At 40.7% G+C, this 27643-nt stretch overlaps 1 protein-coding gene across 5 annotated transcripts; it reads left to right on the forward strand.

The window, feature by feature from the left end:
* Positions 1-1050: 1050 nt before the first annotated feature.
* On the forward strand, positions 1051-26677 carry zfyve28 (zinc finger, FYVE domain containing 28). 5 transcript variants are annotated; one of them, XM_067480087.1, is made up of 14 exons: positions 1051-1432; positions 18408-18548; positions 20402-20539; positions 20727-20929; positions 21087-21176; positions 21259-21348; positions 21441-21542; positions 21626-23137; positions 23415-23510; positions 23981-24132; positions 24213-24329; positions 24420-24524; positions 24619-24722; positions 24799-26677. In XM_067480087.1, exons 1-14 carry the CDS (start codon positions 1397-1399, stop codon positions 24928-24930), a joined length of 3018 nt encoding a protein of 1005 aa, XP_067336188.1. In that variant the 5' UTR covers positions 1051-1396; the 3' UTR covers positions 24931-26677. The 5 variants fall into 5 exon arrangements, with proteins under 5 accessions (XP_067336188.1, XP_067336186.1, XP_067336187.1 ...); XM_067480085.1 differs by having other exon boundaries at positions 23969-24132; positions 24799-26676; XM_067480086.1 differs by having other exon boundaries at positions 23969-24132; positions 24423-24524; positions 24799-26676.
* Positions 26678-27643: the final 966 nt, after the last annotated feature.

The raw sequence follows: 27643 nt of genomic DNA on the forward strand, positions 1-27643 counted from the left end.
GCTAACTCACGTTATCAGTCCGCCTGATGAAGATCTATGATAAGGTTACATACTCCATTTAAAGTGATTAATTGGACCTTGAGCTGGGGCGGCATTGGCTCAGTTGGTAGAGTGGACTGGCCATAGGACCAGAGGCCCGCGCCCCGCTTCCGCGACCACATGGGCAAGACACCGAACCCCCAGCAGCCCATTCCCAACACCAGCTGCGCAGGGTATCCGGCGCAAAAACACTCGGACTAATGATCCGCGGCGGCGACCCTGAACTCACGGGATCAGGGATCAGAAAGGACTAAAAAAAAAAACTGGACCTTGAGCTGATTGTTTTTTCCCACTGCTTCCAAGCTGTCAGGAATGAACAGTTGTCAATTTGCATTTCTGATCCAAAGTAACATAAGCCTGCCTAACTTAAATTAAATAAATCTTTGAGCTTTGATGCTTTGCTTCTTTTTTTTTTTTTTTTTTGAATAGTCATAAAAAACATACCAAACCGTATAATGACCAAGCACTATGGTTACAGCTAAAACTGAGTATTTCTATATCTCACTTAATCCACTCCATTAGACACACCTAGAAAGTTATAAAAAGCCACACTATTGCCTTGAAAATCCTTTCGAACCTGTGCTTGTAAGTTTAAACTTATAACCAATATAAGTTAAAACATAGACTTTTCAAGCTAATTGTTATTATTATGCTTTTAGGTTATAAAATGTAAAATGTATTTAATATGTCATCGTTATTTTAAATGTTTGATAAACTACTTAAATAGACATATTTCTGTGTTTAATAACATAAAAAAAGATACAATGCCAAAGCTGTAGATGTATTAACATCGTAAGTGATGTCCATGATAATCTGATTTACCTTATTCATTTAGTCACTTATTTACAGCTGAAATTTAAATTAACTGTTGTTATTTCAGCAATAACACACCAAAAGTCACGCAAGCAAGCAATGACGCTTGGAGTTTATATTTCCTACGATCAGTACGGTTTTGATAGCAGCACTCAAAGGAATCGCTTCCTGGGAAAGTGGGAGGTGAATGTTGTCAACGTGACTGTCATCAAGTATCGTTAGAGGGGCAGAGAAAGGCAGAGCTGTCGGCGCTCCGCTTGTCTGGATCGTTGGGACCTGGCGAGTGACCGAGGTGGGGAGACAGGCAGCCATCCTCGGGATTGAGGGAAGATGGACACAAGTCGCCGGTTTCGAACATCTCCTTTGTACGCTTTGAGAGCTCTATTGTAACGTGCTGGACAACTTACTGTGACGTTACATTGTGGTTTTGTACGTTTTCCGTTTTGGAAAAGCTAGCTTAGCGATCAGCCGCGGATACTGCCAGACACACAGGTACAGGAGAGGATAGGAGGGGTTGGTGACAAAGAAAGGTGGCGAGGTAACGATGAACCGCTTTCGGAAGTGGCTGTATAAGCCCAAGGTAAGTTATGTTGTAATCACACGCCCTGCCAGCTCTGTGCTCAAATCATTTTTATGCACAGCTTTGGACACAGCTAGCAAATCAGCAGATCAGTGCTAGCCTGATCACTTCATACAGTGCCACACATCTGCTAACGTTAGCCTGAGCTCCTGATCTTGCACTGGATTAATCCAGCAAGCTACCCCATTGTTTTTGTTGATGCTTGTGTTACACTTTTTTTGTAATAGCCTAATACTAATATGATTCAAAGCAATATCTGTGACAATAGAATAATAGGAACAATAGTTACAATGTCAACAACAACAACGATAATAATACATCTTAATTATTTCCCAAAATAAACATATCAAAAGTAAAATATGTTTTTATGTAAAGGTAGGCTAAATATGATTATTTAGGATGTTACGACTGCAACTGATGGTTATTGCCCTGATTAATTAATCTGCTTTTCATTTTTTTTTTTTTTTTTCATTTAAATGATAAATTGTCTGGTCTATAAAATGTCCTAAAATAGTCAGTTTGGCCATCAAAATTTCCTGAATCCTGGACTGACAGGGTCACATTGTTGTTTTGCCGGACTAATGGTCCAAAGTCCAAAGATGCTTAGTTTAGTATCACATAAGATAAGAAAAGCAGCACAACTTTACAATTGAGCAACTGGAACTTGAGCTTGAAAAATTACTCAAATTAGTGAAATTGCTCATCAAAATGATTGCCAATTACTGTAATTGCTTAATTCAATTCAATTACCTTTTAGCATTTTAAATGAGTTTGATTGTATTTGTTTTGTTTTTTTTATTGTAGATGTCACCCAAACTGGAGAAGTTGTTAATAACAAGAACATCTTATCATATTCTGCTCATGCCGGTGACACACCCATTGTAGGAAAAATCATCACTTTTGGAGTGTGTTGGTAATAGATGTGCTGTAATTCTTTAAATCAAACTCAGAGTGTGGAAACATGCCTGACACAGCAGAGGAGGTATTGAAGGCTTGGTTGCCTTGTTAAATGAACAGTTTAATATATGCCAACTGCAGCACTTTTTAGGATGAGTAAGGGTTAATATTTCTCCAGTAAGGCAATTCTTGTTAACCTTTAGGTTTGGGGAAGAGAAATTGTAAACTGATCAAGTTGCCCCACACAAAGTTGCATAAATCTAAGCAGGTCATGAATGATCAGTAATTTATTTGTGCTGTATCATCACAAAACCTCAGAGTTCCTGAAGAGTGAAATATAAATACACAGGTTTTTTTACACAGGTGTTTTTTATCAATTTGAACTTGATCCTGATCTGCTTCTGTAGATGGCGGACCTTAGGATGTTGCAATACCTAGGGTTGGTTCTAAACACCTTGTCCCAATTAGTCATATACTCACCATTTAAAACAGCCTCTAAAATGGGTAAAAATGGTTATTATCAGCTACTAAGCATTTACATCAAGGGTTTTTTAAAAAAAGAAATCGATTAAAACATATACTACAGACAGCCACTTAAACAAGTTTTGTACTGTTTCTTGGCATAGTAATTCACATTTTTAATTTTACTTAAAATGCTTGTTAACTTCTGGGCAGTATATGTTGAACAGTCTTTGTGGTTGTAAAAGACAGCTGAGTTGTCATATCAGCTGTAATTGGAGTTTTTGCCTCAGTAATGCCAGACAAGGCTTAGATGAAATGCCTCTGATTATACATTACCTAGCTGCTCCTTACCACATACACAAACCTGCGTCATTTCTCTTTTCTTTGCCTAACCATGTTTGCTGTCACAGCATTTTCACTGTCCATTGTCGGGGTCAAACCTAAGTGTTGGGGTTCACCAGAGTATTACAGAGCTGAGCGTACTGGGCTATTACATCAATGCTTTTTCTGCCAAATCACAGCCATGGTGTGAATTAACAAGAATTACACACAAGTCTGGGGGATTTAAATGACCAGTTCTGCCTCAAAGGAGTGAAAAGAAATGTGCTAAAAGCCTTGGTAATTATGCCAATCTGTATGAAAAGACACTAATGAATAGAGGGCTCAGATCACTTTGTGCCCCAGCTACTGAACAGCAGCTAAGTTAGCCAAGAGGTTTGTGTTTGCACTGAGAAAACATATTTCTGTGGTAATTAAAATCTGTACCCAACCATCGCATTCTGTCATTTTGTTGATGACTTCTTAGCATTGTTGTACCATTCATAAAAAGTAGGTCATTTATTATTGAACTATGTTCTCTTGGAGATAGAAAAATGTTGAATCAGCATGCTCCCATGAATGGCTATTGATATTTTCAGAGCTGCTCTTTACCTACACAGATAATTCCCACTGGGGAGGACTTTCTGTTGCCCCTGCTATACACTATACAGAGTGAGCAGACCAGTCTGGAACATAATCTACCTGTCTATTCTTCCTGACTCTATAGTCAAAGTGCAATAACGAATTGTGCTGGTATTCTGTAGAGTAGTAATTCCACCCAAAGTAAGAATACTCCACTCAACTAGTCAAGCTAGTTTGAGGAGTTATCATACTTCTTCTTCTCCTTCGTAGTTGAACTTTATACAAATCACACTGAAGAGCTTTAGGAAGGTAGGGAGGCATTGGTGTGGGTGAAGCATTCATAAAATCAGCTGCATTGCACATAGCTGCAGATCCGAACAAACCCAGCTCAGGTTTCCCAGTGGCCAAAATGGCCAATGTGTCCTCACTTCCAGTTAATCAGTGGCAATCTTGTGGATTAGTGAGAAAGAGCGAGATTTTGAGGTTGAACTTGTACAGGTCCTCTATAGCCTGCACTCCTCTCTCGGTTGTTATTCCATCAGGTGTCCAGGAGCTTACCTTCAGTTCCACACCACCTCACCTTTCAGTGTAACAAGCAGTTCACATCATGCTAGGTGCACATATTTCCATAGTTTTTTTTGTGCTATTTGTACTTTTCTAGTAAATTCCACGTCTTATGTGATATGGTAAATATTAATGCATCAATTTGGTCTAGCACAGATTCAGAACCTTCAGGTCAGAACTTTTTGTCCTCACCTTACATATATGAAAGCAAATAGGGGTCACTTCTGTTTCATTTGTTATGCAGCAGTGTTCTAAGTAAAATGTTAAGCTACAGTTAACAAGGTCTCTCGGCTTTCTTGTGAGGTGCATTATAAGTGCTGAAAAGTTGTAATTTATTTGGATTATTCAGATGGAGAATGCTCTAAATGAAAAAGTTTAACCTTTTATAGTTTCGATATTTTCATCACTTTTACGCATTAATGAGACATGAGAAAGCATTGAAGTATTAATCATGGTCTTAATCATTGTCATGCCACCATAAAAGATGCTTCAGAGATGTTTGTCTATAATGTCAGAAAGAAAGCAGACATGTTGACAGCTGATGGTTTGACAAAGCAACACATTTTTATTTATCATCCACTCAGGAGCCAGTTTTCCTTTTGTTATAAGATGTGTGGGCCCTGCTTAAAATGCATCAGTTGAATTTGATGTTGTAAAGAAATGTTCTTTAAAGAGGTACGGACAACACATGGTGCAGCAGTAATAGGTATAAATGTCTTCCTGTTTCCAATTCTTTTTAAAAATCGGACAATACTTTCTAGGAACCTAGTTTTCAGTTACCTTTAAAGCTAATACCGTAGAAGAAGATGTTGTTAGAAATGTATTGTACATGGCTCGTGGTCCTTTTTGGGTTAATGCCAGTGAATTCAGCTGATAATGTGGAATTTTGAATTAAAAAAAGTTTTGAATTGTAGATGGCAGATTGCTGATAATTTAGTACAAAAAATAAATTATGGTGTAAAGAAAAGTTCCAATAATATTCATTAATGCGTGATTGTTAAATTAACACCAAATGCTGAATCCTACATGAGAATGTAGGTTGCTTAAACTGAATGTTTTGTCTGTTTGGTGGTTTGGTCTAGGAAATTGTCAGACACGTCACAGATCAAAGGGTAAATCAAGACAATATTTAGCAGGCCTATTCATGTTTAAGCTAATGTCCATTAACTGGACTTATAGTTATTAATAATTATGTAACTACAGGTTATTTCTGTGTCATTATTTCAGAGTTTTCACAACAACTGGTAAATCATGGGTGGTGATTACCTCTGTAATGATTGCTCTTCTTCATGAGTATGGGAACTTCTCAGTTACCATATTTGCATCTGTGTTTCCCTCACTTGTGACTTTTATCCTTACATTTATCTGAAGTGACATTCATATCTGTTCACTGGGGGACACAGCTAGAGCAGCTGTCCATTGGCTTTTGAGTTTGACCATATACACACCGTCTAATTAGGGGACACACTTATACAGTGTCAGAACAGCATTTTGTTTTGCTTTTGTTTTGTCCTGTTTTTCTCTTCAGTCTGTCTATTTGGACAGAGTAAGGAGAGTAGTGTATTTTATAGTGTGCTCATATTTGCAGGGTGTAATAGTTTGTAAATTAGTGTGTAGGACCTTTTAAAAATCTTCTGTAAAACTCCTCAGAGCAGAAATAAGAGGACCAGAGTCTCTTTGTTTTTTGAGTCAAGATACGATCAGATAAGATTACCGCGATATATATACCTTAGCACCCACACTGCTTTGCTTGTTGTTTTACTGCAGATTTTTTGTTGCCCTTCATTTGTCAGCTACCGCTGCCTGGCCTTGTTTGTGTTATTGCTAAGAGCTGAGAGAAGATGAAGCAATTAGGGGTATCTTGTATTTGCAGAGTTGGTTCTGCACAGTTGGCATACAGTTGACAGAACAGCAAAATGCTGAGCAGTGGCCAGTGTGGCTTCATATTTGGCCGTCTTTCTAGAGTTCTTTGTGGATGCCCTATTCTGCTTACCCACTAGCTGTGCAGTAATTGATTTGGTGTCAGCTCCCTGGATTTAGAGAGCTGACCGTGGTGCAGATTGAGACAGGCCAGGCGATTAAAGGCCTTTTTAAATTCATTGCAGGATTGGGCAGTCAGGGTTCACTGTCCTAGGTGTGGGGAAGTGATGATTGAAGGAAGGTAGCTAGGGAAGAGGGATGAAATTTAAAGGTATGACTGAGATTCAGTCATGTTACATCAACTAAGTGGCTGCACTCATTTTCTACACCTAATTTCTTATTGATATTAATCAGTATATTGTGTGATCAAAGGCTTTTTAAATTTCCCTCTTCATTGTCACTGATGACAAACATAAAGCATGTACTCAAGGTGTCCTTTCTCTGCGTTATGGGTCTAGGAAGAGCCAACAAATGAAATGCCACCCCTCCTGCTCTGAGCTCTGTCCTAGCAGTAGGGGAGAATGGCAGGGGAAGGAGGATAGGAGGAGAACAGTAGGATTATATTTTTGGGATTGGATTTTGGCCTTGTTGGCAGTTGGCATAAGATAGGATGAAAGGATGTCTCCTTTTAGTAGCTCCTTTCTTTTCTTCATACTGGGTTCTAGGGCTGGGACAACTTTAAATCCTTACTGGACAAACCCCTGAAAGATTTTTGTTATAAGCATTAGGTTATGTTTTGATGGAAAACAGTAAAGGTGTCTGATAAATATGTTTATGTTCTAATTATTTTTGTACCAGTGGGCAGGTAATTGAGGATGGGATCAAGTAGCATCTTCTGAAAAAAATATTTGAAAAAATAACAGCTTTGTTGTAAATGCAATTTTCAGTGCAAAGTACAAAGATTACTGCTACCTAATTATTATTTATGTATTTCATTATTTATACATGCAGTAATGCATATTATTCTACCTTTCTTTTAAGTTGTCTAGGATGCCATTTTGTATGCAGCCCAAGTTGCAAAAGCATGATGACTTTCATGCATTTACTCATACACATACCTTGGTTGTCCAATACTGTCACTGTGGGTCATTTGGGAGAGCCTCTGTAATGCCTGCTCTTAGTCACTGTCCATAAAAGTGAGGTGTGTTGACCATATCAGCCTGACTCCAAGTCATACAAATGCTCAACAGTGAGAAGTGAAGTGCCCAAATGCATCATTGGGCTTGTATGAGTTGTATCTGCTTTGATTAAATTAAAAAATGTTGGGCATGCCAGTATTTTCAGTTGCTGGCGTGTTTGTGATCAGACAGAGACCTTGCCAGTAAACGTACACTCCATCAAAAATGTCAAAGCTAAAATTGAACTTGCCCTGTGTATCTATGATTTAAAAGCTATTTCTCGATTGTATAAGAAGATTATTTCTTGCATAAGAACTTTCCTGTAGTTGCTGGGAAGATAGGGGGTCCATGTAGTTTAGCATGTTGCTAAACTATCATCAGGGGAGCCTGGGCATGCTTCGTTGCCCCTCTGTGTTCCCTCGATCTATCCTGCCAAACCATGTGCCAGGCATGTTCACAGGTCCTTGCTTAGTTCAATGCCAGATTAGAACATGTCTGGAGACAAAACACACAGATTATGCCATCAGGGCAGACAGGCCTATCAATCTGATTATATTGAGTCAATGGTCTGGGTGTATTCTGTAGCCTGTTTTGGATCAATTGGTTAATGCAATAAAAACTATTCGTCAGTCTCAAAAAGAGACATTCTAGACATTTAAGACATTCTATGAGAGTTTATGATTGAAATGGCAGCTTGAGTAACTAGTTCACTACAGAAAACAAGCCACAGGATAGGAAAGAAACTCCACATGTAAGCGAAGCATGAAAAGAATGACTCCTGTTTCAGCATAACACAGATTTCTTAGAAAGACTCTACTTATTAGTCTGCCAAACTTAATGTAACGATTGAAGAAGTTTCCTTGTTTGCTACCAAAAATGATTGTCTTTTGCCAGGGCTTTTATGCTGAGTCCTGAATAATGAATAAGATATTGAACTGTATCCGGCTGCTTTTTTGCCACTCTGCCAACTGACTGGATGAAGCAGAGAGTGAACTGGTTTCGCCCCTACGATATTTGCCTCTGATCCTTGGAAGACAGCCAGGAGGCAGCAAATTGAGCCTGGAATAGAGTATGGAAGGCAGAGGGAAGGTTTCTCATAAGTCCCCTAAGTGGGCTCAATGTGCACACCGATGCTTTAGATGTTCATGAAACATTAGCCTCACAGCCTCCATCGTCTGCACAGTCTGAATGAAAATTAAGCCCAGAATCAGCAGCTCAAGGAGAAATCTGGCTGAGATGATGAAAATGTTGATCATACAACAGCAGGCATCTCTCAGTAATATGTTTCAATAAGAGCCACAATGTCATCGCCCATTATTGATTTTATGTTGTAAGTAACAAAAAAGTTTCAATGAGTCACTGTAGAATGATGTGATTGAGGGTGCTTAACAGTAATTGTCACTCTGGACACAGTTATTTGAGTTTAATAGTCTAAAATCATGGGTCTTTTACCATAGTGGATGAGTTTTTGAGTCATCTCTCAGAGAGGGCATCCAGGACAGCTGACAGTAGGAGTATAAGTGGAGAGTGGACCGCCACCGCAGGGGATGAGAGCTGAATCTGCTGAATCATTTCCTCACTTATGCAAGGTAGAGCTGTCATTGGGGGTGATCACACAATTTGCAAGTTCAGGAGTTGCATGCCCAGATGTTCAAACACCTTCAAAAAATTATTTAATACCCTGATAGGAATGTGTATTTTTTTTATTAGTTTTTTTTTTGTCAGTTTTTTATTTTACATTTTATTTATTCTCAGTCTGGAAATCTTTAGAATTAGTTAGAGTTTGGTTCTGTTGGAAGTTGGAAGCATTTTGATGGTTATTGTAAGAGCAAACCTGCTTTAACAATTGACTTTATACTTGTAAGGTAAATGTCAAAGCAAGTACTTTCCTCTCTTCCAACCAATGTTATATAAGCAGATGAAAGCGGGTACTTGTTTCTACAGATAGCTTGCTGTTTTGGGCTTTTAGAGCAGAGTCTCACATAATCTCTGACTCACAGTTCATGTAACAAGGTAAATATTAGCCCTTGAGGCTTTCGATTTAATCTCAAAAAAAGGATTATTCTGCATTTTTTGACTCATTTCTCAGAAACTGCTGTCCTATAGCACTTGGACTTATGCAGTGAACCAGTATTTGGTTGAACCAGCCATTAAATCCGTTTAGCCAATAAAACTAGTCATATGTAAATCTATAGCTATTAAACTGTTGTATTGTCCAGTCAAAAGCAATTAATAATGTAAACAGGAAGTCACTATGATAAAAGAGTATGAATTTATTATACCGGATACTGGATCTAAACTTAGTGCCCATTCATTCTTATAAATATTCTCATTCTGGATTCCAGTTTTTAAAATAAGTGTTTTTTTTGGCCATTAGAGCACACACACTAGCAACCTCATCAAATAGAGCCTCTTGGCTCCCTGCACACATGATCAACAGCTTTCTGCTTGTCCCTTTAGGGCTCGCCACAGCGGAACGTGTTCCGCACGTTGATTTGGCATGAGTTTCTATACCAGATGCCCTTCCTTTCGCCACCCTCACATTTTATTCATGCTTGGGACCGGATTAAAACCCGCTGCCCTTTGCATCCCAACCCAGTGCTATACAACTGAGCCACCACGCCCCCTCTGCTCCCTAAAAAACATGATTAGGGATACATTTAAATAATCCCCTAATTTTTAGCCAAATACATAATAGTAGAAATATTTAATTTGTGAATGCAACCGCAAGGGGGCACAAGCCAGTGTCTTCTTGTGCCAGTCCCAAGTCTGGATAAATGCAGAGGGTTGTGGCAGGAAGGGCATTCGACGTAAAACACATGCCAAATCAAACATGCGAATCGTGACAAAGACTTCCATACCGGATCGGTCGGGGCCCGGGTTAACAACGACCGCCACCGGTGCTGTTGACCTACAGGGTACCGGTGGAAATTGGACTACTGTTGGTCGAAGACGAAGAAGAAGAGGAGGAAGGTGTGTTCGTAGGCAGAGAGAGAAGAGGAAAGCTAAGAATGTAGGACTGACAGTAGGGACTTTGAATGTTGGTACTATGACAGGGAAGGCTAGGGAGTTGATCGACATGATGCAGAGAAGGAAGGTGGACATACTGTGTGTCCAGGAGACCAGGTGGAAAGGTAGCAAGGCTAGAAGCTTAGGAGCAGGGTTTAAGTTGTTTTACCATGGGTCAGATAGGAAGAGAAATGGAGTAGGAGTTATATTGAAAGAGGATTTTGTGAGGAATGTTCTAGAGGTGAAAAGAGTATCAGACAGGTTGATGAGTCTGAAGCTGGAAGTTGAAGGGGTGATGTTCAATGTTGTGAGTGGTTATGCCCCACAGGTAGGATGTGAGTTAGAAGAGAAGGAGAAATTCTGGAGTGAGTTAGATGAAGTGATGCAGAGCATCCCCAGAGGTGAGAGAGTTGTCATTGGTGCAGATTTCAATGGGCATGTAGGTGAAGGGAACAGAGGTGATGAGACTGTTATGGGCAGGTTTGGTGTTCAGGACAGGAACGCAGAAGGTCAGATGGTGGTTGACTTTGCAAAGAGGATGGAAATGGCTGTAGTAAACACTTTCTTTCAGAAGAGGCAGGAACATAGGGTGACGTACAAGAGCGGAGGGAGAAGCACTCAGGTAGACTACATCTTGTGTAGACGTTGTAATCTGAAAGAGATCAGTGACTGTAAAGCATTGGTAGGGGAGAGTGTAGCCAGACAACACAGGATGGTGGTGTGTAAAATGATGCTGGTGGTGAGGAAGATAAGGAGGACTAAGGCAGAGCAGAGGACGAAGTGGTGGAAGTTGAAAAAGGAAGAATGTCGTTTAGTTTTCAGGGAGGAGCTGAGACAGACTCTGGGTGGTTTGGAGGTGCTTCCAGATGACTGGACTACTACAGCTAATTTGATCAGGGAGACAGGTAGGAGGGTACTCGGTGTGTCATCTGGAAAGAGGAAAGCGGACAAGGAGACTTGGTGGTGGAACGAGGAAGTTCAGGAGTGTATACAGAGAAAGAGGTTAGCTAAGAAGAAGTGGGACACTGAGAGGACTGAAGAGAGTAGACAGGAGTACAGGGAGATACAGCGTAAGGTGAAGATAGAGGTGGCAAAGCCCAAACAAAGAGCATATGAGGACTTGTATGCTAGGTTGGACACTAAAGAGGGAGAGGTGGATTTGTACAGGTTGGCCAGACAAAGAGATAGAGATGGAAAGGATGTGCAGCAGGTTAGGGTGATTAAAGATAAGGATGGAAATGTATTGACAGGTGCCAGGAGTGTGATGGGAAGATGGAAGGAGTACTTTGAAGAGTTGATGAACGAGGAAAATGAAAGGGAACGAAGAGTAGAAGAGGTGACTGGTGTGGAGCAGGAAGAAGCAAAGATTAGTAAGAGTGAAGTGAGGAGGACATTGAAGAAGATGAAGAGCGGAAAGGCAGTTGGTCCTGATGACATACCTGTGGAGGTATGGAAGTGTCTAGGAGAGGTGGCAGTAGAGTTTTTGACTAGTTTGTTTAACAAGATCTTGGAGAGTGAGAGGATGCCAGAGGACTGGAGGAAAAGTGTACTGGTACCAATTTTTTAGAACAAGGGAGATGTGCAGAGCTGTGGCAACTACAGAGGAATAAAGCTGATGAGTCACACAATGAAGTTGTGGGAAAGAGTAGTGGAAGCTCGGCTAAGGGCAGAGGTGAACATTTGTGAGCAGCAATATGGTTTCATGCCTAGAAAGAGTACAACAGATGCAGTATTTGCTTTGAGGACGCTGATGGAGATGTACAGAGAGGGTCATAGGGAGTTGCATTGTGTCTTCGTAGATTTAGAAAAAGCGTATGACAGGGTGCCGAGAGAGGAGCTGTGGTATTGTATGAGGACGTCTGGAGTGGCAGAGAAGCATGTTAGAGTGGTGCAGGACATGTATGAGAGCTGTAAGACAGTGGTGAGGTGTGCTGTAGGTGTGACAGAGGAGTTCAAGGTGGAGGTGGGTCTGCATCAAGGATCGGCTTTGAGCCCCTTCTTGTTTGCTCTGGTGATGGACAGACTGACAGATGAGGTTAGACAAGAATCTCCCTGGACTATGATGTTTGCAGATGACATTGTTATTTGTAGTGAGAGCAGGGAGCAGGTGGAGGAAAATCTAGAGAGGTGGAGGTCTGCTCTGGAAAACAGAGGAATGAAGCTTAGCCGCAGCAAGACAGAATACATGTGTGTCAATGAGAGGGACCCAGGTGGAATGGTGAGGTTACAGGGAGCAGAGGTGAAGAAGGTGCAGGACTTTAAGTACTTAGGGTCAACGGTTCAGAGCAACGGTGAGTGTGGAAAAGAGGTGAAGAGGCGAGTGCAGGCAGGTTGGAACGGGTGGAGAAAAGTGTCAGGTGTGTTGTGTGATAAAAGAGTATCAGCGAGAATGAAAGGAAAGGTGTTCAAGATGGTGGTGAGACCAGCAATGTTGTTCGGCTTAGAGACAGTGGCACTGAAGAAAAGACAGGAGGCAGAGCTGGAGGTAGCAGAGCTTAAGATGTCGAGGTTCTCTTTGGGAGTGACGAGGATGGACAGGATCAGGAATGAGTACATCAGAGGGACAGCTCATGTTAGATGTTTTGGAGATAAAATCAGAGAGGCCAGATTGAGGTGGTTTGGACATGTTCAGAGGAGAAACTGTGAATATATCGGTAGAAGGATGCTGAGGTTGGAGCTGCCAGGCAGGAGGTCTAGAGGAAGACCAAAGAGGAGATTTATGGATGGAGTGAGGGAGGACATGAAGTTAGTTGGTGTGAGTGAAGAGGATGCAGAGGATAGAGTTAGATGGAGGCACATGATTCGCTGTGGCGACCCCTGAAAGGGAGCAGCCGAAAGGAAAAGAAGAAGAAATATTTAATTTGTGGGGTTTATGACACTCAGAATTATGGGGGGGCGGCTGTAGCTCCCTGGTCCCGGCTATATGTCAAAGTGTCTCTTGGCAAGACATTGAATCCCTAAAAGCCGTTCCCCTCCCCAGCTGTAAGTGTGCAGTGTCTAAGCCCAGTAGAAATTGGGGAGGGTTTCGTCAGGAAGGGCATCCGGCGTAAAATCATCATGCAGACAATGATCCGCTGTGGCGACCCTTAACTCATGGGATAAGCTGAAAGGACAAAAAAATAAATAAATAATGACATTCAGAAATATTGCAGATAAAAATGCAGATTGGCATTCTTATTGGAACATTTTGCAACATCCATAAACTTCAATAACCCTCCAGCCACTCCCCCTGGCTAAAAGTGGGGGACCATCCTAGTTGTTGGGGGCCTCAATGTCTTCTTTATTGTGGAGCCCCCCAGAGTGTAGGATCACCAATGATGGGGGAAAATGTTTTTTTGGCCAGTGTGCTCAGGGTGCCCTACGCAGAAGATGGCAATAGTTGATTTATATTGAGTATCATGTTGAAGCTATTAGTTGCATATTTTACCTTTTAATAAGCAGCCCCTTGATCAAGTGTAAGGAGCCAGCCATATTGCTTTACTTGTTTTAGCTTTAGCTTTAAGTGGCAACAATGCATTTATTAGCACAATAATGTTCGCTTGATCATTTGCATCAGTTCATTATGTAACAGTTAGAAGTGAAAAGTCAACTCAGGGGCGACTGTAGCTGAGTTGGTAAGGCAGTTGTCCCCGAACCACAGGGTCAGTGGATCGATTCCTGTGTCCTCCTGGCTATGTATCGAAGTGTCCTTGGACAAGACACTGAACCCCAAGTTGCTCCCAGTGGGTCAGGTGAGCACCCTTCATGGCAGCCACCACCATCAGTGTGTGAGTGTGTGCGTAAATGAGAAGCAACAATGTAAAGCGCTTTGTATAAAAGCGCTATATAAGTGGCCATTTACCATTTAAATATTTAGTAACAACTACTCTCTGCGGAGGAACCTGTTTCCGAGGTTTAGCCCTACGTGAACCTGGTAAATGTTGCAGTTGTGTGCAACATTTTGTATCCTGCTTTTCAAATGTCAAAAAAGAGGTAAACAAAGTATTTTTAACCCACATCCAGGTAGTGCATATGAGCCTTCATCAGAAGCAACAAAAATGGTCAGTGAGTGTATAAAAAGAAAGTTACAGCAAAATAATGAAAATCAGTGCAAAGGTTTGTATCCCCCTTAATGAAATGTTCTGTAATACTTTGAATTCCTCCCTTTGCCTTTAAAACCTCCTCCAACCTCTTTGGGAAGCCTCTGAGCAGTGTTTGTTTCAGCTGATATTTTCGGCTCAATGGCATAATTGTTCCAAGTCTACCAGGCTGCTTGGTTTTCCATAATGTAAGACCTCCATAGGTTTTCAATAATATTTGTCTGAAGACTGGAAATTCCATGGTAAAACATTCACCTTGTATTTTTTAAACTATTCCTGAGTTGACTTTGCCTTGTGCTTTGGATCCTTGTCCTGCATCTTGATTTTTTAGCTTTTTTGGCTGAAGGTAGAAGGCATTGCTTTAAAATCTTCAGATATTGGGCTGCATTCATTCTTTCTCCCACTTTGTACAGAGGCCCAGTCTCCCATGCAGACATACACATCAGTGAGCCTCAATGTTTGCCTTTGGGAATGGTGTTCCTCTCCTTATAGGCATAGGTTTTTTTTTGCCACACATACCTGTGCAAGTCATGAAACAATCTAGACCTATGCAGGCTACACTTGACTTTGCAGACTTTTATTACAGTTGCCTCTAAGGACTTTTTCAAGTCCCCTGCCATGTGTTTTGTATTGTTACGTAGCTCTTAATCAAGTTACCTGGCATGTCTTTCATTAATCTTACTTAGTCTACTTTTTGGAAGAAGCTTAGTGTGTCAGAGTTTCTTTGCTCTTCACAATTGGTACCGTTATATCTAAATGCTTTGAAAGATTTTCATATTCCTCTTTAGCTTTAGGAAGGTTTACTAATTTCATTTTAAGGTCTTCTGAAACCTTCTTCTTTTCTGCCTCTAGGCTCTACCCATTTGCAAATTTAAAGTGCAAATCCAATTTAACTGACCTGGTGACACTCATCAAACAATAGGTGTTTTTTTAAGGTCAGACACCTGGAATTACATGATACCTTTAATTAATTTATTAGGGGTTGCAAAGTTTTGTAATGATATAATTTTTTTACTATTTTACAATAAATTCCTTTTATACACTGACCATTTTTGTTACTTCCAATGATGTTCTCCTTAGATATCATTTCCCTAATATTTGCTAAATGATGTTTCAGGCTATACCAAAGTTATAGACCAAGGAACTCATGCCAGTCTGAAAGTTAATCAGTGTGTTTTGAACACAGCCTGCCTTTGACTTTTCCCCCATGATGCAGTGCTGCAGGAATGTTCCCTCTTGTGTGAGGAATGCAGCAGGAGGAGGCTATAGGATGGCTTCTATCTCAAACACTTCTTTTCTTTCTCTGCCTTTGTTGGCCTATATGCTTCAGAAATCTTTAGCTGAATGCTATCACTTTGTGGGCCATGCTGTGCCCTGGATAGAAAAAAAGGTCTTTCACTGTCTCCCACCCTGTTCTTGTTTGGTCATCATGACATTTGAATCACAGACACACTCACTGTTGTGAAATTTGCTTGTCAAATCTGCCTCGTTGTTTGCCTTCTTGTGCATTATGAAGATTTCCTTTGTATTCACTGGAATCAATGAATAGTTCTATTTATTTTGCTTTACTAGTATTTGTTGTTCTATAATATCATTACTTTCTTTTCCCATTTTTCAAAGATGAATTTTGTCTAGATTTAGTAAAATAATTGACCTTGTTAAGAGCTTGAGAACAGTGTGAAACACTATATTTGCTTACTGTAATATAGTGTTTCTTCGCCTCTCTTCCAGCTTATCAGTAAACATGACATGGCAGACACATTGATCACAGTATGCAAGAATATTATCGATTTTGATTTGTGGGATTCATGTTGATGAGAACAGTAGCAAGGTTGAGTACTGATTTGGAAAACAAACTATTTTGTTTGTTGACAAGTACCTGCCCTAATGATATGTCCTTGAGCATTAAAATAAATGCCATTGTGCTTCAATCTACTGCTGAATTTGACGATACAATCAATTTAAAAATACAAAAATATTAAAGCCTTGTTTGTTCAAATAACCTTAAATTCAGCTTAAATTCAAACATTCAGCTTTGATTTTTCCCTTCACAGTAGAAATTTGACAAGTATCTCAGCTGCAGGTTACCTTTCTGTGTTTTCTCGTTTCTTTTTGATTCATTATTAATGAGAGAGAGTGAGGAAGCAGCTCCATGTATCATATTCAGAGAGCGAAATGAGGGTCCACGGGGAGAGCATCACGCAACAGGAAGAACTGCAAACTTAGGGGAAAAGGTCCTGTGAGAGGTTTCAGTAAATACCAGTATTCAGCTTGACTTGGTGAGAAACACTTCCAGACAGCCAACACACAGGAAGCAAACGAGCCCATTTACTGGCGTAGATTGCCCTTCTTCCAGTCTGCAGAGTCATGCTGTCCATCTTCTTTACCATCATTGCGTCCTTGTGGTTGGTGAGGATGCACGTCTGCATGTGGTCGCCATTTTCAAAACAATTAACCTTTTGATCAACCTGAGCCATCCCTAGGATGTGTGCGTGCCTGTTTTTGGGTGGTGTGATTAAAAAATTGGCATCGCGATTGTCTTTTAAAGTTATTTTGTAATTTTAAAGGGAAACTATACAAATAAATAACTGTTGCCTTTAGATTATCTGTGCCTCAGTATTTCCTCCCTACCTTTGTGAGTTGTGGCTGTATGTTTGTTTTATTAATGGTGTGCTGTCTCCCCCCCACCTTAAAGGGAGCATGTCGGGAGATAATGAAGTATGGAAATATATCAGTGTGAATTTGTGTTTGCCGGAAAGTCTCCAGAATACCTTGGTATAGAGGAACCTGTTGTGAGGATGACCTATATGATGACCTACTTACCTAATTTTATTTCCGTCCCCACAGATTTTCAGTATGTTGCTGCTTTATGCTAATTGTTCTGTTGCACATGGCAGCTCTGTGTATCTTTCTTTATCTTCTTGCCTCTCTGCTTAATTTGCTTGAGATTAGTTCTTACAAAGAAGAAGGTGACTAAAAGAGTCAAGTTCAGTGTTGGGTGTGTATACAATTAGAATGGACTAAACTAAACTTTTTAACTGAAAACTAACTGATGCTGAACATAACATGTAGTTTATGTGTTGACTTGCTCGCTGCACTGCAAAACGCTGCAAAACATGTTTTGGGCACTGAAGTTGTTAGTTGTATGTCTCACAATTCAGTAAGACATAAGATTTTGTTACAGTCATCTCCAACAGTAGTTACAGAAAACACAAGGCACAGTGTCTCGTCACTTCTGAGTTATCTTAGTTTGGCCTTGGCTTGTTTATGGTCAAACAGAAGTCTTATTTGCCTTAATAGTTAGTAATTTCCTGTGTAAATATTGTGTTGTTTTGATTCAAATGACTTCATGGCTTTTGGAGCCCCGACATTCAACTTTTTACTATAACGCTCACCTGTATAGGGAGTATAGGGAGTAACTCAGAGATTTCTATTGGTTTTGATGGCTTGTTTAGTAATAAACTAAAGTTTATTTAGTTTATCCGACAGCTATAGCTTTCATTAACATTGGCGGTTTTATGCCAACAGAATAATACTTTTTCTATCATTAGTGAAATGATAATGAGGTGATTATTTTTTTAATAGCCAGAACAGTAGAACACACGGATTTATCTATGGGCAAAAAATCTTGTTTAGAAAGAGCGTTTAAAGAAACGTCCATTGACACAAAATTGCCAGCTCTCTGCCTACATGGATTTACAGAGGTGTTGGGCTGTAGCTGTGGGATGATTTGGGCCACAGCTCAGAAAATGAGAGATATTAGTCATGTTTAAGAGAATGAATACTTCAATTACTGCATAATACTGTATTTTGTTAAGAAATTCCAGCGTATGTTATAAATAATAGTCATTATGTGATCAAGTGCATAAATAATGAGAAATAACAACATTATTTTTAATTTCAGCCTTTATTTAAATTTTTATTCATCACAGTAAACGCAAAAATTCTGTGCTATATTTTTGTGGTATTGTTTCCCATAAACAGACATAGAAACATAAAAAATGACCTCCCTGTGTTTTTGTTTAGAGGACAGACCCTCAGCTGCTGGCCCAGTTCTACTACGCTGATGAAGAGCTGAACCAGGTGGCTACTGAGCTGGACAGCCTTGACGGCAGGAAGGACCCTCAGAGATGTACCCTGCTGGTCAACCAGTTCCGATCTTGTCAGGTCAGCAGGGAGAAACAAACACATCAACACATCCTCTTATTTCTGTAAAATGGCACAGTTATTAATGCATATATGTAGTAAAACAGGACTCCTTGGGCATAATAGATTTGATTGCATTAGCCAACAATTACTGTGTTTAGCTTAATAAATACAGTCACCTGACTCGACCTTGATTTGGTCTAAAATCTAAAAATAGACAACGCACCTTATCGTCCCATTGCGGAAACAGGCATGGTGATATGAGTATTGCTTTACAAAACATTGCTTTGGCAAGTTCTTTTATCAAGTACTTTCACAGATAAAGTGAGATAATTGTTTTTTGTTTGGAAGCAGCCACTGGACACACTCCTGTTTGCTTTGATAACACAGGGTTGTGTGTCCGATGGGCTGTAAGAGTGGCAGAGTAGGCACAGGCTGTGTGTACTTTAGCTTTGATTGTAAATTGGTGTTGTCTTAATCATCTGAATATTAATCAGGTTAACCGTGAGCTACAACCATAAAGACAACAATCTTAAGACATGGTCAGGTAACTGCTTTATTAAAGTCAAGGCTGACAGAAACTTAGAAGCCAGGGTGATGCTGTGCATGAGGGATGGCTGCCATGCGGCATCATGCTGGGTGAGCTGAGGTGGTGAGGGAGGTTGTCATTTGGCCTGCTGTGACTCACCCACCACCACAGCGCACAGGAGAGATCCATTTAATAAGGTCACCACTTGATCCCCAACTGTTCAGGGTCTTTTCCCTCCATCCTTCCCTCTGCCAGTATATAACATTGTCTTCAGTATTCATGTGAACTTTCTTTCTTTATTTTATTGTTACTTATTGTCTGTTCATGGCCCAAATTTAGTCCTGCAATGAAAATGTTTAACAGCAAACTCTCAGCAACCTACATGGTCAGAGAGGTGTCTTTCCAATAGCATATCTCCAAAGTCTTTATGATTTTGAAGAATTAATAAGCAGCATCATACCCCACAGCCCTAAGATCTCAACAATAAAAGGCAAGTGCATGCAAGCCAAAATTATGCACTTGAACCTGCCAGTTTATCTATCAGCTCTTATTCATGGGCCTCTGTAGGAGGCTCTCATACTGCTCATATTATGTTGGCTGTCCTTACAGTGTGGCCTGCTGCAACAAGAAAGTGTGTGTGTGTGATTGACAGTGAAAAGAGTAAGAGAACAAAGGAATCAAAGCTAGTCTTTTGTCAGAACCAGGTATCATGCCAGAGTCACTACCCCTGGATGATTAGAAACCAACAGTAGTGAAGGTTATCACATGTCACCCGCTGGGAGGCACTCACAGACAGCGGGGCAGACTAAGAAACACGCGCACCATAGAACTATACAGGAATCAGTGGTTAAGCTCCTGCTCTCAAAGCTTTTTAATCTTTGTCCTTGGGGTGAACAGAGAAAGACACAGTGCTGTGCCTGACAAGATTACGGTGCACAGTGCAGCTGCGATTGAGTGAAAGGCTCATTGTAAGTCATTGTTATGGCTGTTGTACATGCCAGCGGCACATAAGCTCTTGATTAGCTCTTGCTGTGTCTGACACTGCATTTTCACTGCTGGAATTATGAGCTTTAGTTTTGTGTTTTTATTGAGGGAGAATGTAGCTGCAGGGTCATAATGGTTGCATATACTTGTCAGATAATTTGTATTCACTTTCTAATCAATGGTCTTTAAACACTGCTATACAGTGGTCCTCTTAAAAGATGTAAAGCTTGGATTATTAACATTACTTAATCATTTGAAACACTAACAAAATTGCTTTTCAGGAACAGATTTTTCATTCCTGTTTATTCCTCAAACTAGTTAGGCCAATTTTGTTTTCTGTCACTCTTCTGCTTGTCTGCAGGACAATGTGCTAAACATTATCAATCAGATCATGGATGAGTGTATCCCCAACGATCGGGCCAACAGAGACTTTTGTGTCAAGTTCCCCGAGGAGATTCGTCATGACAACTTGGCAGGGCAGCTATGGTTTGGAGCTGAGGTAGTGTATTCCCTCCAGCAGCAGTCTGCATAAAAACAACTCAACACAAAAAGTGAACGATAAAGATTCACTATTTGATTTTTTACAGTTGCAGTATCTGTTGATCATCAAATGTCCCATTGTAAACATAATTTTCTTAGTTCAGTCTTATGTAAATGACAATAAATTTTCACATGTTCCTTTGCAGTGCCTGGCTGCTGGTTCCATTATCATGAACAGAGAGATAGAAAGTATAGCTATGAGACCCCTGGCTAAGGATCTCACTCGCAGCCTGGAGGAGGTGCGCAACATCACCAGAGACCAGGCCCTGAGAGACCTCAATTTGTACACAGACCGCATGAAGGACGCATTGCGACATTTCGACGGCCTTTTTGCTGAGTTTGAACTCAGGTAAATTAAGGCTCAGACGTTAATGGTAACTGTATCACTAGGATTAATCCACATTTATCATCCTCTCGAGTTTTGGTACGGGTCTGCCAAAAAATGTTTAACAACGCTCTTTATGTCATTACATTCCTCATCCCTCTTCCCTATTCTCTTTTGCCAGTTATGTGTCAGCCATGGTGCCTGTGAAGTCTCCCAAAGAATACTATGTACAGCAGGAAGTGATTGTACTCTTCTGTGAGACTGTGGAGAGGTGATGCTGATTTCATTTAGAAATAAACAGTGTTCAAATATTATTTGATTTTTTTTTTTATGCATATTTTCCTCTTTCCCAGAGCCCTAAAGTTGGGCTATCTCACACAGGACATGATCGATGACTATGAACCTGCACTGATGTTTACAATTCCCAGACTAGCCATTGTTTGGTAAGTGTTGCCTGTCTGCTCTGTTCTCCTGCCTACATCCTTGTTTTCCAATCCTTCCCACCTTTATGTAGATTTTTAAACATATTTTTCAGTGGGCTGGTCGTATATTCGGAAGGGCCTCTCAACTTAGACCGAAAATCAGAGGACATGTCTGAACTCTTCCGGCCTTTTCGTACTTTATTAAAGAAGATCAGGTACAGTGCCTACATATCAAGCATTACAAAAAAAATCTTTTCTTGTATTACTATTTTTAAGCTATTTCATAATGCTTGTGCAGAGACTTACTACAAACCCTGACTGAAGAGGAGTTAGTTACGCTGGAAAGGAACCTCTGTATCTCCCAGGATGGGGAGTTGCCCACAGGCCAGGGGCTGGCCACAAACAGTGTTTCAGCACCAGTCCAAGAGAATCCCTCATCCTGCACCCCTGTTGATGACACTTCCAAGGAGAAGAATGGGGGGGATCAGGAGCATGTCTCTCCTAGCCAGGAAAAAGAATTGGTTGAAGTGGAGAAAAGCTGGAAGGAGGTAGAGACAGAGAGAGGGGAGGAGGAGCAAGAGCAGGGCCTGTTGTGTGAGGAGGCAGAGGAGGCTGAGCTTGCCTGTTCTATGCAGTATGATGAGGAGGAACTGGAGCAACTCAGCATGATGGTTTACCGTGTAGGAGATGAGATGTCCACCTTGTTGTCACCTCCCAGTCAGGGTCAGTCCCCAGCTCACAATCCCAACACTGAAGTGGCTGGAGGCTCCAGTGGGGCTTCCAGTACTGAGGCATCTCCCAGGAGGCTCCTGGCTGGCCGTGGCAGGGTAGGGATCTATGTAGAGGAAGAGGACAGAGTTTTCTTCATGGAGGACCTGGATGCAGCAGGAGACACCAGCATTTCAAGAGAGGCCTGTAGTGTTGCCGCCTCTCCATCCAAAGCACCAGAGTCTACTCATTCTGGGCCATGCAAGCCAGATAATCCACCAAACTCTGTTAGAAATAGTTGGTACTCTGAAGCCCCTACAGGGCAGCCATGCCAGCAGCCAAGCAGCCAAAACACACTTTGTCCTAATGTAAAGCATCCACCATGCACCTCTGCCCCTGACTCTGAACCTATGCCTTACACCAATGGGTGGGAGACGGGTTTAGAGGGAACAGCATCTGAAAATGCTGATGTCATTGCTCACCGTATGGGTGGTATGAAGCTGTCTGCCACGGTGATCTTCAACCCTCGTTCCCCCAGCTTGACGGAGCTTGCTGTAGATAAGCTGCTGCTACCACGGCCCACTCCCTCTGAGATTGAACCCCGTGGCCCTCTGGTGGCCACTCACTGTCTGTTGAACTCGTGTGTCTGCTGTGGAAGCTGTGAGGATGGCCACGAGGACTCCATCCCCACAGAGAACAATGGACTTGGTTTAGACCTAACCTTGGGATTGGACAAACACTGTAAGACTGCAGCCCCCAGCAGCGTCATCCAGTCTTCTGCTTGTCCATTTCCACCACGAGGTCACGAGCCTCACAGTAAGGGTGACCTCACCCAGTTGACTCCCCCATCTTCCCGCAGCTCTGCAGAGCTGCTGGAAGACAACTCAAGTTGCCAGCTCTGTGAGAAGTGCCTGGTGGAGGCTACAGGGCCACAGGATTACTCTCAGGACTGTAGCTCGAGCAGAGAGGATGTAGTCTCCCTGTGCAACCAACACCTGAGGACTGAAAAGAAGCAGCAAGTCAGTGGAGGCCGACAGAGGGACAAGGAAATAGATAAAGACTTGAAGAGGGACACCAAAGAGGATAGCAGGAGGAGCACCAGGTGAGCTGTTACTGCTAGAGGTTTATTAATTTGTGTTGGATAATCTGTTTTCTCTGAGTGGTGGGTTATGAAACACCTTAGCATCAGCCTAAATGTTTTATTTCATCATGTATTTTAAGTCATTCTGTTGCTTTTGCCTATTGTTTCTCATTTTGCATGTGAAATCCTTACGTTGTCCTGATTATATGTGTGGTTCATTTACCACTGGATTTGTGTACACATTGTTCTGTACTTTTTTTGATTTTTCCTTTTTTAAAGTTTATTTGGTTTTTTTTAGTTTTCAGAACTCTCCCCTCAGCTCTGTGTCAGGTAGTGACTGTGAGAGTGTGTCGGTCACCACATGTAGTCTGTCAAGCAGTGCATACACTCCCAGGTAATCATGCAAATGTCATGTTTTCATCTTTTTGCTCCTCACACATTGCTGCTAACAAAAGTCTTTGTCTTTGCAGAGATAAAACTAAAGTTTTTGTTAATTTCCAGTCCATTTTAAGTTCTTTGTTTCGATTTACCAATCACTTAATGTATAGCTCAACAAGTGACATCACAAATGTACATATGGGGTTTGACTGTAGATTTCATTAGACATATGATGGAGTTAAAGCAACTTATGTAATGTTAACAAGAGTATTTTGGGAATTTGTAGTATGCATAGAAATATTTACTGTCTATTTGTACTGTATCCCGTTGTTGATGTTTTTGGTACCAAAACATGAGTGTACTTTGTAGTCGGAGGTCAGGGAAATTTCAAGCTATACTTAAATATTAAAATCTCTTATATTGTGTAAATATAAATTATCCTTTATTATAATCCTTTATTGTCTAACTTGTTAGCCCTGTAAGCAGTCTGACCTCCAGCTCAAGAACATCAGAAGACCTGGACCATCAGGAGATTCAGCTGGCTCTGCAGGATGCCAAGTTGGCAGCCAGGAACAGGATCCGTTCACGCTTTCACAGCAGCAGTGACCTCATCCATCGTCTTTTTGTTTGTATATCAGGTAAAAAGTCTCACTTTTTTAGTTGTGCTCCCTCCATCTTTTTGTTTCTTTCATAGTGATATACATTATCTGTAATGCAGGAGTTGCTGATCAGCTGCAGACGAACTATGCCAGTGACCTTCGCAGCATCCTCAAGACTTTGTTTGAAGTCATGGCAACCAAATGTGAGCAGGGAGACAACGATAAGCAAAAGAAAGGTGAGGGACATTTCTTAAATGCACAATGTGATACACTGTCTCACACTTATTCACAAGAGAGGATTTATTTTCCTTTTCTGTGCTATCCAGCAGGTCCTGTTCTGCGCAGTGCTGTGCTGGAGGACTGTGCTCTCTGTCAGGAAACCATTTCCTCATCGGAATTGGCAGCAAAGGCCCGGGAGGGCCGGTTTGAAGGTCAGCAAATCCACAAACCGACTCACACAGAGTTTAGTAGAAATGTCAGCCTGTTGTTGACAGGCATGTCCTGTTTTTTATTGGTTCTGTGCAGACCCTCCTGACTGGGTGCCCGATGAAGCCTGTAACTCCTGCATTGCCTGCAAAGCTCCCTTCACAGTCATCCGTAGGAAGCATCACTGTAGGAGCTGTGGAAAGGTACGATCACTCTCTTACAATATTTAAAAGACTAATACAGTTCATGTCATATAAGTTATATACGGTGTCTTTTCAGATCTTCTGCTCTCGCTGCTCCTCTCACTCTGCTCCCTTGCCCCGATATGGCCAGGTGAAGCCCGTCAGGGTGTGCACACACTGCTACATGTTTCATGTCACGCCTTTCTATAGCGACAAGGCTGGCATCTGATCCCTGATTATCACCAGAAGCACACAGTTCGCCGCAACAAGAGCATATGCAACTGAAAGATTCACGGCTAAAAACAAAGCAAATGCCACAGTGCTCGGGTAAACCTAATGATGGTCGTCTCCATAAATAAGGTTTCACAATAAAGCCATTAACAGGTGAACGACTAAGACTAAGCACGCAGCCACAAAGTTATGATGACACCTGTTTCTGAGTAATGCTGGTGTCTTGACGGAAACTAAAGGCTTTGATTTCTGTGACCAGCCAACACACATAACTGATTCACAAATGCCTGTTTGACTGTAGAGGTGAACAAGAGATGGGGAATGTACAGGCAGCAACAGTCAACAGTGTAGCACTTTGCAGCACATCAGAACAGACAACATTGTTTGTTTTGTTGCTTTATGTGTAAATGAAAGGACTTTTTTTTTTTTTTTTTTTGCTATGCTTTAGTGAGCTTCCTACATTTGTGCCAGAGCTCCCACGGGACTCGGATTACTAAAAAGAATGTAAGTCGTGATAACCATGTAAATAAGGATAACTCTGGAAATAGCTACAATACAATGTCTACAGTAAATGGTTGCCAAATATGGGAACTGGAACACAGTGCTCACCAGGCTACCAGTCCCATTAAAGCAAAAACAAATAAGAGCTTTTATATTGAGATTTCCTTCATGCTTTTAATGGCAATGAATGTGTAATTCTAACACTTTAGAAATAAAAAATTAATTCTAGAATCAACAAGACTGGCCATTCAGCTCTTGATGATTATGGGCTGTGCCCATTGCTTTTACAATTGCACCATGCAATGTTTAGTTTTCTCTGGGGTCTCTACTGCAAACCCAGATGTACAAAAGGGATTCATTAAGCATGGCTGTGAGGTCTTTAAGGCCCCCTAGTGGAGAGTTAACCTCTCATTGCTCAGCACTCTCATCCACATGGTGTGTACAATTTATTTTGAACCAGAGGCCTTCTCAGGTGCTGGCCTAAAGACTACAGGCCAATTATTGCCCATTGTTTTACCTTCCTCCAAGTTGTTATAGTGCAATATTCTGACTACTAACTTACAATGGTCCTTCACATTAGAAACAAGCCTTTGGTATTTAAACTATAGTTATGGGCCATTTATTAAGAGCAACGTTGTGCTGAACTGTGTTTGCACAATTCTTTTGCTGAGGCTTTGGAAGATGTATTATCATTAGACTGATATTGTTTGCATCAGACTTTCTTTCTGCTCTTCAATCTGCTTCCATTGCATTGACGGCATACAAAGTATCTTCCATGCTCATAATATATTGCAGTTTGTGCATCTGCATGGTCTGAAGTGGCCAATATTCACATATGGACCTTTGAGCAACAACAATGAATTATCACATTTTGTCCATGCTGCTCTGTCTTAAAGCAGTTTCTCAGGCATTACATAATCATACTCATTCTCTACTGTTGGATCAAACTTATTTTCATCAAAGAACATATAAACTTACTTTGAAATGGTATGTTTTTTTCTTTCATAAAGAACAAAAATAATGTATGAAGCTATAATAACATTTATGTAAAGAAATTCAAAACAAGAAATCATGCAGTAATTAAAGGGCGGGATATCCTATTATTTCAGAGCTTTGTCTTATTTTGTAAAACTCCAGTACATTTCCATGATAAGAGCTGTAAAATATTCAACAAATAATGTTATATAGTTTTAAATGCGATGTATATTGAAATAAATTACTTTTTCCTGTTTAAAACTCTCAATTGATAACCTTTGCTCTTTGCTTTTACAACAAAACATCAGTGGTTTTTATGCCTAAAAATGTGTCAATACATTTGTGTCCTTAGTTGATCAATCAGCTGTTCATTATTACGTATTATTGCAATGTGTCTGTTATTGTTCCAACCACAACATTAATGTTTTTCTGACTTGTTAGAATTATTCTTAGAAGAGAAAATGGATTTGGTTAAAATTGTAATAGTTGAGTTTGTTTTTAGATTTGATTAGAAAATCAGTCAAACCTGGAGCTGTTTTATTTGCCATTTACCAGTTTTTCCTCCCACCCAAGTAAGCACAGAGAATGTTCTCATCTGATGAGCAACTACCTGAGTTTGGTCAGTCCATTTCTCAAAGAAATGAGGAGGTCTACTGAGTCAGATGAGTTTTGTAATGTCATCTGTGGCTCTGACTGAAACTTGAAGTTAAAGAAAATACAAAAGTAAGGGCAACCCTGGCTTAAAGAGTTTAAAGACACCAGTTTTATGGGCCAAGATGTTTATCACCACACATGAAGAGTCAAAGAAATACTTTTAGATGCATTATAGGAAATACAGGCTTCAGTGATTTATTTATTTATTTTTTCTGTAAAAGTCAGGATATCTCAGTTAGTCTCTGCTACTTTTATTTTTCATTTTTCACTTGGGAATTCTGCAGTTTTATGGGGCGGCCACTAGGTGTCCGCATAGAGATGTATGGTATTAAATCATAAATCTTAAATGATTTGCTCTTCAAATGTAAAAAATAGTAGTTTGAATAGCACCAATCATTCTATCATCTGAACTAAATCTTTCAATAATACTGTGAGTCATGCCATCAATTAGCTAAACAAGGGTTGTTGTATCTCATGAACAACAGTAAAGTTTTTTTAATAACCTCTGCATAACAAGCCATCGGGACTTCTTCCTCCGCGATTATCTGTTTTCGCATACATTAAGCTGGCGGCGGAGAGCT

The sequence above is a fragment of the Channa argus genome, chromosome 16, assembly GCF_033026475.1.
Source record: "Channa argus isolate prfri chromosome 16, Channa argus male v1.0, whole genome shotgun sequence".
Taxonomy (NCBI): Eukaryota; Metazoa; Chordata; class Actinopteri; order Anabantiformes; family Channidae; genus Channa; species Channa argus.

Excerpts from the sequence above, each read along its gene's own strand:
- zfyve28 (XM_067480085.1), top strand. The coding sequence starts at position 1,397 with ATGAACCGCTTTCGGAAGTGGCTGTATAAGCCCAAG. Across the intron at positions 18,549-20,401 it reads ACCAGTTCCGATCTTGTCAG|GACAATGTGCTAAACATTAT; the intron begins GTCAGCAGGGAG and ends GCTTGTCTGCAG. Across the intron at positions 20,930-21,086 it reads TTTGCTGAGTTTGAACTCAG|TTATGTGTCAGCCATGGTGC; the intron begins GTAAATTAAGGC and ends CTCTTTTGCCAG.